The sequence below is a fragment of the Macadamia integrifolia genome, chromosome 13 (assembly GCF_013358625.1).
Source record: "Macadamia integrifolia cultivar HAES 741 chromosome 13, SCU_Mint_v3, whole genome shotgun sequence".
In the NCBI taxonomy this organism is placed as follows: Eukaryota; Viridiplantae; Streptophyta; class Magnoliopsida; order Proteales; family Proteaceae; genus Macadamia; species Macadamia integrifolia.
In genome coordinates, this window is record NC_056569.1 from 12,606,227 (window position 1) to 12,617,828 (window position 11,602).

The following is an 11,602-nucleotide window of genomic DNA, read 5'->3' on the forward strand; positions in this document are numbered from 1 at the left end:
GACATCTCAAAACGTGGAGAGTATTTTTAGTGTGTTAACAATCACAAATATTGTGCCAATTAAATTGTGACCACTAGATTTTTTTGTCATGGAAATGACCATATTGACATTACTTAATTACATTTATACACTCATAGGTAATAGATGAAATTATCGTCGGAGATGGATAGATGCCGACTATTTGCCAGTTGGCAGTTTCTGGTGATTTTTGGTAATTTATGTGGCGAATGAGACGTTCCAGGAAACCCAAAATAAAATAAAATAAAATAAAGAAAATTCGATTCATGGTGGGACTGGCAACAGACAATTTGGACATAGTCTCTGTTCCATGGCCTCACTCCCTCTGGAAAGCTCATTTATAGAGAGAAGTAGAGAGAGGGAGAGCTAATCACCACAACCCACGTCGTATAATCCCATCCATTTCTTCTCCCTCAGCATACATGGCGATCTCTCTGCAATTCAGTCGATTCTCAATTCGTACGGACATCTTCCCGGAGAACGGAACCGTTTTCCAAGGCTTCAGATGTCGGAAACCGTTCTCCGTCCGTTGTAGCGGCGACTCTTCGGTCCAGGCGGCGGCGGCAGCGGGAGCTGTGGAGTCGGATTTTGATGCGAAGGTGTTCCGAAAGAACTTGACGAGGAGTAAGAACTATAATCGCAAGGGCTTCGGTCATAAGGAAGAAACCCTCGAGCTCATGAACCGGGAGTATACCAGTAAGTATATGTTTAACTTCCATTGGTTACTCTTCCAACTCGGTGAATTCGTTGTGGACATGCTAACTGCGCTTTCATGTTGAAATTTGAAATTCCTTGGTCTTCCGAAATTTTCGGAAATTCACTGTGCCTGGATTGGTCTATTGATTTCTATGACCCATTCCTTTGATGTTTAATAGGAATAAAGAAAGTAGTAATGTGCTAGATGAAGTGAATCCATGATTTGTTCGTAGAGAACCAAAAGTTTTGACTATTGGGGTTCTCTTTTTTCCTCTGTTTGCGTCACTTTTTATGTTTGATTGGAATTATGTCTTCTAAGTTGCCATTCCTGTTGAAAAATTTCAGGTGATGTGATAAAGAAGCTAAAGGAGAATGGCAACGAATATACATGGGGTAATGTTACTGTCAAACTCGCTGAATCGTATGGGTTTTGCTGGGGTGTCGAAAGGGCTGTCCAGATTGCTTATGAAGCTAGGAAGCAATTCCCCGAGGAGAAGATCTGGATTACTAATGAAATTATTCACAACCCAACTGTTAATAAGGTTGGTTGAACTTTGTTTCCCAACTCTGTTCATGATTGGTAACCACTTGGATTCCTGGTTGACGTTTTGTTGGATATCTTCCATTTACATATTTCTTAACGGTATACCTTGAACTACTAAAGAACAGGTATATTAAATCTCCCTACTTCATTGATTTATTTCTACTGATATTAAGACTTTTGGGAATTTGATGCTGACAAAGGTCCAAACTGGGCCATTTGAGAATAACAATATTGTCACAATCAGGGTGCTACCCAACTGGTTTACATTTACAAGAACCCCATGCTGGATTATAGAGTGGGCTGCAATGACTACCGTATACTGGTTAACTTTACAAAGTCTTTCATATTGTGTTTCTTATGACAATTTGTGAATTTATTTCTTTTTATGTTTGTGTTTATAAATATAGGAAACATAAGCGGTGAGCATCACAGAATAGCTTTGTCTCTCTGTAAAGGTGGTGTGTGATTTTAGACCAGATCGTCTGCAGAGCGTGCAAAGGAATTCTCACTATTACGCCAACCACATGTATAAAGAGATATGCTAAAAATTGTGTTTGTAAATATGCCTTCAAACATTTCTTGGTTTTTGGAGGTGTAATTACCAAACTACCTTTTAAATGCTTTTTCTTTCCTTTGATTGGTGCAGTGGTCATTATCCCTATCTGGTTCTATGTGAAGAATAAGGGTGGGAGTCTGTAAGGGTGTGGTGACCTCAAGACATTTTGTAGGAAATATGGCAGCAGAAAAGGATGTCTAGCCCAAACCGGTGGGAGTCTGTAAGGGTGTGGTGGCCTCAAGACATTGTCTAGGAAATATGGCAGCAGGAAAGGATGTCAAGCCCAAACCAACTTAGGTTTCGAATTACTGGTAGTTTCCTACAGTATGAAGTGGCATCCTGATCATAATTTCTGGCTATAGGTGCCTGCCAGATGCTTTTGTTTCAATGAAACACCAATACCGATAAACCCACAACTACAAGCGATACATGCCATCTACTGATGTAAAAGTATGGCTTTGTCCAGTGTACTGGCTGAATCCCTTAGTCAGTCTTGGGCTCTAGCGATGTTGTAGGATAGCTTTGCTCGAGAGATTTCAAGTTGAAACAGAGTGGTTCATGAGTTCGGAGAGACTTTGCACAACTTGATAAAACCTTATCCCAATTGTTTGGGTATTTAGTATTCATCTATATGTAGCATGGCCATATGGTGAAAGAGGGAGTTTCTTCTTCTACATGCTTCACTTCACTTCATGTCTTATTTCTAGAATTAATTCAGCATGGTGAATAGAAAAGTTCATTTTGTGTAGATCTCATAGTTTTGGATCTTTGCATCTTGATATATGAGAATGTCTTCTTCATGAACCAATTCTTAAAGCCAATATGGGAGGTTGATTAGCTATGATAACTGTTAGTTGGACAGTTGATTTCTGATAAATCTTTAAAATTGGGTCTTACAATGATCAAGGAGGCAGTGGGCAAATCAACAAGTCTGGATAGAGTGATAGAATCATAGAACCATGGAAGTTTGTTTTTTTCTCCACTGCAGGAAAATATTTTCTTGGTGAATATATTGTTCCAATAGAAAAGTGTAATGTTCTTCTAGAGAAACTATGGTTGAAGGAATGCGATATAATGACCCAAACTATGGACATGATTCTCTCTCTCTCTCTCTCTCTCTCTCTCTCAACATTCGGGGCAAGGAGGCAAACCAGGGTGTAGTGGCCCTGTGCTAGGATTAGAGCATCTATCACAAGTAGGGGGTGCACCAAAGAGGCTTAAACATGAAGCTTCCATCTTACTCCAGTAATGGTACCGACTCTGATGTTGGGGTAGGATTAGGGAATCGTCCCAAGCTTCTAACAGTAGCTGTTCATTGCAAATAGAAAATGTGCAATTCCCATATATCCTGATTGGCCATGGCTGGTAAGGGCTCAAACTTGGTTTCATAGGTTTTAAATGTTGAGTTTTGGATAATATTCAAGTCATGGGTTTCTATAGGGTTCCAAGAAAACTGGACTAGAAAATTAGGATTTTCAAGAGTCTCGAATGCAATGGCTTCTAGGCCTAAGTCACTTGACTGGATTAGGGTTGTACAGACTTATTTAATATTTCAACTGGGGTATCTATGTTATTGGAGTATTCTTGCTCAGTCTAACTGGCGTTTTAGGAATTCTTACATTCTGTTTGGGTTTGTAGGGCTTCCTAGCACAGGACAGCTTAACTTTAGAAACTAAGGTTGATTTGCTTGGAATATTTTTGGAGGGTTCTCTTGCTGGTCAATTATTTGAGGTAGTTGCTGGTTATGCAGATCATATGAGAAAAAAGAGGAAGAACGTAACCTAGGAATCAACCCTCACAATGTGATTCGACACTGCATAACAAGATCAATTGAGCATTTGAGCTGCAATCAATTGCATTCACCCATGAAAATTATAGGAAGGCGTCCCTTTTGAACAAAACCTTTGCCTGGTCTTGATCTAACTCCTTGTATTGTGACTGGGAGAAACAGCGAGAATTACTCCAGTTACAAATCAACCCAAGTATGCTGCTTGTCCAGATAAAAACTGAAGAAGTTATCCCCACAAATAATTAAATCTAGTCACCAGAGCTCAATATATACCAAAATAACCTATGACTATTTATGTGGGGAAAATAGTTTAAATTTCTCTGGAATCAATGTCTATATCCTTCTTTTATCCAACCTTCTTATAGTATATGACCTTTAGCAGTTGTTTAAAGTAGAGAAAGACGAAAAGAAACAAACTTGGTGGGCTGACAAGTTAACTCTCCTTCATCACTTCATCTCTGGGTTGTTGTCCACCTTCAGTTCTTGGATTTATCAAACTAAACCTCAATAATTAGTAGGATGGATGGGCTAAAGTACTGCAGCATCCACCACATGGGAGGGAATTAGAGAATATGTGCTCATTTCACAACATCACCTCAAGTAATTTATTTTTCTTTTAAATGGATAGGATAGATCTGTTTGCAGAGTGTTCCTATTTGATGACCATGAAAATGGTGGGAAGGAAGAATACATGAAAATGCTCACAACACTTTGTGATAGTGTTTTATTTATTTATTTATTTTTGGAATTATTCGTCTTTTCATGACTCTTCGTAAAGCTTTTCATTTTTCTTACTGTAGCGGTTAGAGGAAATGCAAGTCCAGGATATTCCACTTGAGGATGGGAAGAAGCAGTTTGATGTTGTTGATAAAGGTGATGTTGTGATTTTACCTGCTTTTGGAGCTGCAGTGGATGAGATGATGGTTTTGAGTGAAAAAAATGTGCAAATAGTTGACACAACTTGCCCATGGGTGTCTAAGGTATTCTTTTAAAAAATTTTCTTGAGACCTTCAATTTCTCGGAATTTCATAAAATCTTTATGCTTTACATTCCTTTTTCATGTTTAAATTTTATGTATAAGGTTTGGAATACTGTTGAGAAGCATAAGAAGGGTGAGTACACCTCAATCATTCATGGTAAATATTCACATGAGGAGACTGTTGCAACTGCATCTTTTGCGGGAAAATATGTTATCGTGAAGAACATGGCAGAGGTATATAATCATATTTGTTTTTCCCATTTTTCTGGTTATACTGGCCTTATTATCTAGATAGTTAGATGTTTATTTTTACTATGGAAGGTTTTAACTATCTGATAATATCCATGACACCAGGCAATGTATGTATGCGATTACATCCTTGGGGGTCAACTTGATGGGTCTAGCTCAACAAAAGAAGAGTTTTTGGAGGTATCTTAGTTGTTGATTATTTTGCCTGAGTTATCTACTATCTTGGAACTTATGGTTTAATCTAATAATGGTATCTTGCAGAAATTCAAATTTGCAGTTTCCAAGGGGTTTGATCCAGACACTGATCTTGTAAAAGTAGGCATTGCAAACCAAACAACAATGCTCAAAGGAGAAACAGAAGAAATTGGTCAGTGCGCATAATCTGCAGCATTCTTTAAAAGTAAATTATTTCTTACGATATTGTGGTTCTAAATTGTTTAATTTCCTAGGAAAATTGGCTGAGAAGACTATGATGCGGAAGTATGGAGTAGAAAATATCAATGAGCACTTTATAAGCTTCAATACAATTTGTGATGCTACTCAGGTACTTCTCTCCCAGTCTCTACTCGTGGCCATATCATTTATCATGGCAAGGACTCCATTTTGATGAAGTCAGATTTGGCAGCAGCCATTTCATTTTATTCATGGTGATGCCTTTATTGCATAGTTGTCAAGGCAATTAGGTGACCCAAGGCATTGGAGGGGCACGTAGGTGACAAGGCGTCTGCCTAGGCCTGCAGGATATGAATTTATGCAATATAGCAATGATAATTTTATATAATTATGCTTATGTGCAACATAGACTCCATATCAATTCAATATGATCTAATTATGCTTGTAATGGCCTAATATGAGAAAATCAACATATAGAAAGGGCATACCAAGTGCACAAGGCTCCCACCACTACGGGGTCTGGTGAGGGTCATATGTATTCAACCTTTCCCCTGCTTTGTGAAAAAACTGTTTCCCAACTAAAACTTGTGATCACTAGGTTGCAATGGAGTGACCTTACCGTCGCGTCAAGGTCCACCCTTTATGAGAAAATCAATATACAAGGATATAATATAAGCATATTGAAAAAAAAAAAAAAGCAATAAACATAAATCAATGTAAACTCGTGAAGTATCAACAAGGTGTGTTGTCACCTCGGAGAACCCAAGAAAGAGCCTGGATGCCTAGGTAATGCCTTGACAACTATGATTTATTGTGCCATAGTTGAGTTTCACAACTTAAAAATTGTATATCATTTCATGTCCAATCTTTCCATGCTTCCATGTGGTTTCATTCTGATAGATTGAGGCTTAAAATACCGTAATAAATTTTGGCATGTCATGCGGAAACGAGTGTGTCAAGTCTTTTCTTGAAGACACCATAATGCAATACTAATCTCGAATCAGTGAAGTACTTGCGAGATCAGTTTGTGACAGGATCACAGGTATAGGGACAGAACTTGAAGTGAGAAACAAACAGGTAGCTCTATTTAAACAACTTAGATATGCGACAATTCTGATCGAATGGTCTATTTGTCAAGGAAAACAAGTAAATTTTTAATGGTCAGATTTGAAGACATGGGGTAGTCTGAAAAATAGCAAGTTGCCAAAATAGAAGTCCATAGTTAATAACTAACAAAAATTAGCAAGTAGGAACCAAGAAATATTAAGTGAAACTCAAAATAGAAACAAGGTTCAGATTTGGAAACAAAAGTGGACAGAAATAGCGCGTATTTTAAAAAATTAGTAACTTGCAGAAACCGCAATAGAATGTAAATTGTAGAACTGAAACAGACTCCAGGATTGATGGACAGGGTTGGCTACTATATGGACACTAGAAATCTGATGTGAATACTTGATTGATTGAAGAAGTAAAAGATAGACAAGGAATTATATTAAATAGGCTTCCCACCTAGAATTTGACTAAGCATTTCACCAGTCTAACTTGGCATCCCACCAAGGGCTTCACTGCATCTCCCAGAAAGGGAGCTCTGAATCTCACAGAACTAACAAGAACTAAGAAATAACAGAATTAGGAAAGCTCCATGCGCTGGCTAAGGAAGGTCTCTTTACAACTTAATTCTTGAAAATAGAAAGTGTATAAAAACTCTAAGAATAGAGAAACAAATACCTAATTTTGTTGAGGTCTCAAATCCCTCATACTTGGGCTTATATAATTGTCCCATTACCATAGAAAACCCAAAAATACTAAGTCCATGATCCATATAACTGTTGAGCACTCAAAATTAAGCCTATTGGTCCATTCTTGGTTCAGCCTGACCCTATGTTAATTAAAACGCAAATAAGGCGGTCATCCTAAAGTTCTCCATTTAATATGATTTTTTCCATATTAAGTTGATAGATACGTCATAAAGTGTCTTCACTTAACTGCATAATAGAGGTAGGGTTTTGTAAAATAGTTTCCTGCAATCACTCGACTGCATAATGGAAAAACAAGCGAAGAGAAGAAACAATTTTCTGGAACTTCCTTAAGTTCATGACCAGGCTACCTTCAAAAGACCTGATTAACTGTTGATTTAATGGCTTAAGGCAATGACTTCTCGTTGTGTGTATTGGAAAAAGATGGCATTTGTGACCATGAAGCTTCATCCGTATCTTTTCCATCACGGAGATGCAGACCCACCAGCCAAGCCCAAATCCCTGGCGTGCTAGGCCATCACTTTCTCTTTCTCTTTCTCTTTCTCTAACCAAACTTTGATCTAAACCCTAACAGTCGGTTGAAATAACTGAAAATGTAAAGCGGTGACACCAAAACCCTTTCCACAGCAAACTCATCTCTCTTTCTTAGTCTCTCACCAAGCCAAGTGTACTGTGCTTCTTGATCGGCATAAATAAAGGAGACTACCCAAAAAAAAAAAAAGCATAAATAAAGGAGAAGGGAAGTGATAGAGTGGTGAGACCGTGAGAGACGGAGATGTGAGAGTTGAGTGACAGATGTATGTGTGAGAAGATATGTGTTTTAATATGTAGCAACTGCAGATAGAAAGTCGATGTGTGTGTGTTTTATATGTAGCACCTGTTTATATAGAAACTATAATGTAGGCTTGAAAAATTAAAAACATTGATCTGTTATCTGTGTATATTACCGTTTAAACTCCGTTCCGTGTTTTCATTTTCTTACCGATTTCAAAAAGTTTGACTTACCATCTCGTTCAAGTTCTGAACCGTTTAAAATACTTCTGTACTAAACACTGTTTTTTTATCATTCCCATTTTAACTATGGTCTAACCAACCCAACCGATGGCCCTGGTTTGCTGCTGCATCACACCAACTGTACTCAGTTGACTTTAGTACTAGAGCTTTTTTTGGGGGTGAGGGGGTGGGGAGAGAATTCTGATGATTTGAGGTGCATTAGCATTGCTGAAATGAATTATACGTAAAACAAATGTGAGAAATGGGTAAGCCAAGATGTATCTTGGAAACCAAAAATTCAGATAACTGACTTATGTTCTTGTGAAGCTTAATCTTAAGTGCTCACACCTCAAGGGGTATTTGGCACAAGGCACATGCTTCACACCATGAAAAGTTGGGGGAATTAAGACAAGACGGTCCTGTTTTTTTATATTTTGGAAACTTAAAAGTTGTGTTTTTTATATATATTTTTTATTTTCGGGGTGGGTGTGGGGGTTCAAGTTTAACTGGAAAAAAAGTGCTTTCAGATAATTTGATTTAATACTGTTATGACAATTTGACATAATGGGATATAATAAAGACAGCACAAAACTATGATGAGTGCAAGAGACTAAGCACTACGACACTTTGGACTTGCTACATTATGAGGCTGTGGTTTTTAATTGATGGCTTGTTACTTCCATCAGTCTTTTGTCCATTTCCTTATTTTTGTGAAAAATGTTGACATCTCCTTTCTAACTTTTGTGCATTCTCCAGAGTAATTGCTCTCATTTTACTTTGTACTTATGGACTGGTCAGCTAAACTTCCCAAGTCGAGGAATATGTAGGTTGGATGACCCCTGACCTGATTGGAAGTTTGGACTTCCACGTTGATACCACATAACTGTTGTACCGGTAACTTGGTTGGTTTTTGTACCTAGGCACCAATAGTCAAAGGACTGGTGCTTCACATTGAAATGTCCGTTTTTTGTGCCTAAGAGTCGTGCCAAAAGGGGCCACCATTCTAACTTAAAATGAGTTTCCTCTCTCTGCCTGTCTGTCTCCCGCCTCTCCCCCACACCCCACACCCCACACCCCACACCCCACCAAGACAAAAAGATTAAATCTTATTCTTGTATTTATTTAAATAATTCCAGGAGCGGCAAGATGCAATGTATAAGCTAGTGGATGAAGAACTTGATCTAATGTTAGTAGTTGGTGGATGGAACTCAAGCAACACTTCCCACCTACAAGAGATAGTAGAGGAACGTGGAATTCCATCTTATTGGGTTGACAGTGAGCAGAGAATAGGACCAGGAAACAGAATACTGTACAAGTTGAATGTAAGTTCAGCAGATCAACATTCAAGTGCTCAGCTGTTATGAGCACTCTAGTTCTTGATTTTCAAGTTAGTTGTTTACTTGTCTGTTATTTGTAACAGCATGGAGAGCTGGTTGAGAAAGATAACTGGCTACCGGAGGGTCCCATCACAATAGGTATCACATCAGGTGCTTCCACCCCAGACAAGGTAATTCTCTTAAAGAAAGTGTCTGTTATTTGGAGTATATGACTTTTGAGCCTAGGACTACCTGGACCTTAACTGGAGATTTTCACCTTTCCCCTTCTCTCATTCCTCTCTAAAAGTCAGTATTTCTGTCCCTTCCATGGGCAGTCTGCATTTTTTTCCCCTTTTTGACTTTTGCTTTCTCCTGGATAAGGTCTAGATCAGTGCGACAGGTTATACAATGTGCACTTTTTTATACCCTTTTTAATAAAACTTAAGTTGTGTACTACTGAGTATTTAAGAAGATAAATAGCTAGTTTAGTAGAAAAATTTGGGATTCATTCCCTGAAGCATTTGGATATTCCTGGTGTTCCAGCAATGGAAGTCTCACTCCCCGGAATACTGAGAATGTCGGGGACTATTCCACAAAAGCCATTTATTTCAGTGTATTAATGACATATTGTGAATACAGCCTACTGTGTCAAGACCTGCTAAACTTACCACTGAATCTAGCTAGTGACTTCCTGCCAAATATTATTCCTTTACTATTTTGGTCCTAGTTAAGTTTGGGTGTGACTTTTGAACTATATTTTTGAATCTTTTCGTTAACCAGGTTGTTGAAGATGTTCTTGTCAAAGTCTTTGACATCAAACGTGAAGAGGCGTTGCAGTTGGTGTAATCTTTAGCTGCTCGGAGTCATCGAAGAACAGTTCATTTGATAAGTAACCCCGTCGATGTATATTCCCTACGATTATGGGGGCATTGTAGTATATATAGTGCAATAACTAGAATCTCCTAGCTTTGTAATGAGCAATAATTAACTAATCTCTGATGAAACCATATGTAGTCAAGAATCAAAATGCTAGAGTGAAAGAGGGATCAAACCAGTTAATTCTGAGAAACCTTTCTGGTTTTGGGCAGGCATAAACCCCAGAAAGGAATCTGGCACTTTCTGGTAGAAACATTTTTTTAGCCCTAAACAAGTGCAGAACTCTTACCACAATTTAATATGGTATAAATGGTATTATTGAGTATATTGTGCTTACATTCACTTTCCAGTTTCCACTTGCTTAAACCTCTCTCAACATATGAACGTTGGATTGGACTGGAGAGGAGTATTTTCGACCACTTAAAATATGGGTTTGAGTTAGTTATTGAAAATGATCCTTTAATTAGGGGAGTCTAATCATGAGATCACATTATGGTGGGTGTGAAGAGATTCTATCTTGGTTGGTGGCAAGAAACTCTCTCCTTTGTATGTTAGCGACTTGTAATCTCTTTTACTAGTTGGGTGGGCATGCCTCTTATATTTCTGTGGGACCTGTATGGCTGTATCCTTTAAAAGTAGTAGGATTCGTATTTGCTGTGGGTTGAATGAAATCTACATGGGCCAGGCCACAAAAAAGGCTGGGCTTTGGTCGTGGCTGATCTTAAAGATGAGAGATGGATAACATCAGCCCAATTTCAAAATGGGCTGGATTCTTTATTCTTTGTACAAAATAGCAAGCATGATTGAATGGTCCAACTCTCAACTCATTTTAGTTTAATCAAGAGGCAAACACATAAGTTTCATAAAAAGGAGGTCAAGAAAAAAGAAAATTTTATTTTATAATAGGGGAAGGGTTCTCTGAGCCTACAGGTTATGCCAAGATATAGTTTATTTTTAGGAAAATTTCATGATTACCCACATCTGGGTTTCTCTTTACAAAAAAATTACGCACTAAAAGCTTCAGTTAACAAAAATACCACATTTGGTTTTCCTTTACAAAATTACCCACTTAAAGTTTAAGTTAACAAAAACACCCAAAAGTGAGTTTGGGTTTACAAAACTACCCACTCAAAGTTTTAGTAATAAAAAAATACATGAACATATGTGGAAGATGAAAAATCAATATTTTGGGTAGTTTTGTAAACCCAAACCTGATTTTGGGTATTTTTGTTAACTGAAACTTTTGGTCGGTAGTTTTGTAAACCCAAACCTAATTTTAGGTATTTTTATTAATCAAAACTTTTTGTGGATAATTTTGTAAAAGGAAATCCAAAAGTGAGTAATTATGTAAATTTTCTTTAATTTTTCACTAATCTTACTCTGTAAAAAAAAATAATAATAATAATCTTGTGTTTGGGCTTATAGTACGGTGTTGG

The 11,602-nt window shown here is 37.7% G+C and overlaps 1 protein-coding gene across 2 annotated transcripts; it reads left to right on the top strand.

Moving 5' to 3' along the window:
* The first annotated feature begins 306 nt into the window (after nt 1-306).
* On the top strand, nt 307-10,491 carry LOC122059945 (4-hydroxy-3-methylbut-2-enyl diphosphate reductase, chloroplastic-like). 2 transcript variants are annotated; one of them, XM_042623042.1, is made up of 10 exons: nt 310-714; nt 1,060-1,256; nt 4,404-4,583; nt 4,685-4,816; nt 4,937-5,011; nt 5,093-5,198; nt 5,281-5,375; nt 9,111-9,296; nt 9,395-9,481; nt 10,071-10,491. In XM_042623042.1, exons 1-10 carry the CDS (start codon nt 441-443, stop codon nt 10,134-10,136), a joined length of 1,398 nt encoding a protein of 465 aa, XP_042478976.1. In that variant the 5' UTR covers nt 310-440; the 3' UTR covers nt 10,137-10,491. The 2 variants fall into 2 exon arrangements, with proteins under 2 accessions (XP_042478977.1, XP_042478976.1); XM_042623043.1 differs by lacking the exons at nt 9,111-9,296; nt 9,395-9,481 and having other exon boundaries at nt 307-714.
* Nucleotides 10,492-11,602: the final 1,111 nt, after the last annotated feature.

What these genes read in the sequence shown, in the direction of transcription:
- LOC122059945 (XM_042623042.1), top strand. Translation starts at nt 441, where the DNA reads ATGGCGATCTCTCTGCAATTCAGTCGATTCTCAATTCGTACGGACATC. An exon ending in CAAAAGAAGAGTTTTTGGAG is followed by an intron (nt 5,012 to 5,092) that starts GTATCTTAGTTG and finishes GGTATCTTGCAG; the next exon opens with AAATTCAAATTTGCAGTTTC. An exon ending in AGGAGAAACAGAAGAAATTG is followed by an intron (nt 5,199 to 5,280) that starts GTCAGTGCGCAT and finishes TTAATTTCCTAG; the next exon opens with GAAAATTGGCTGAGAAGACT.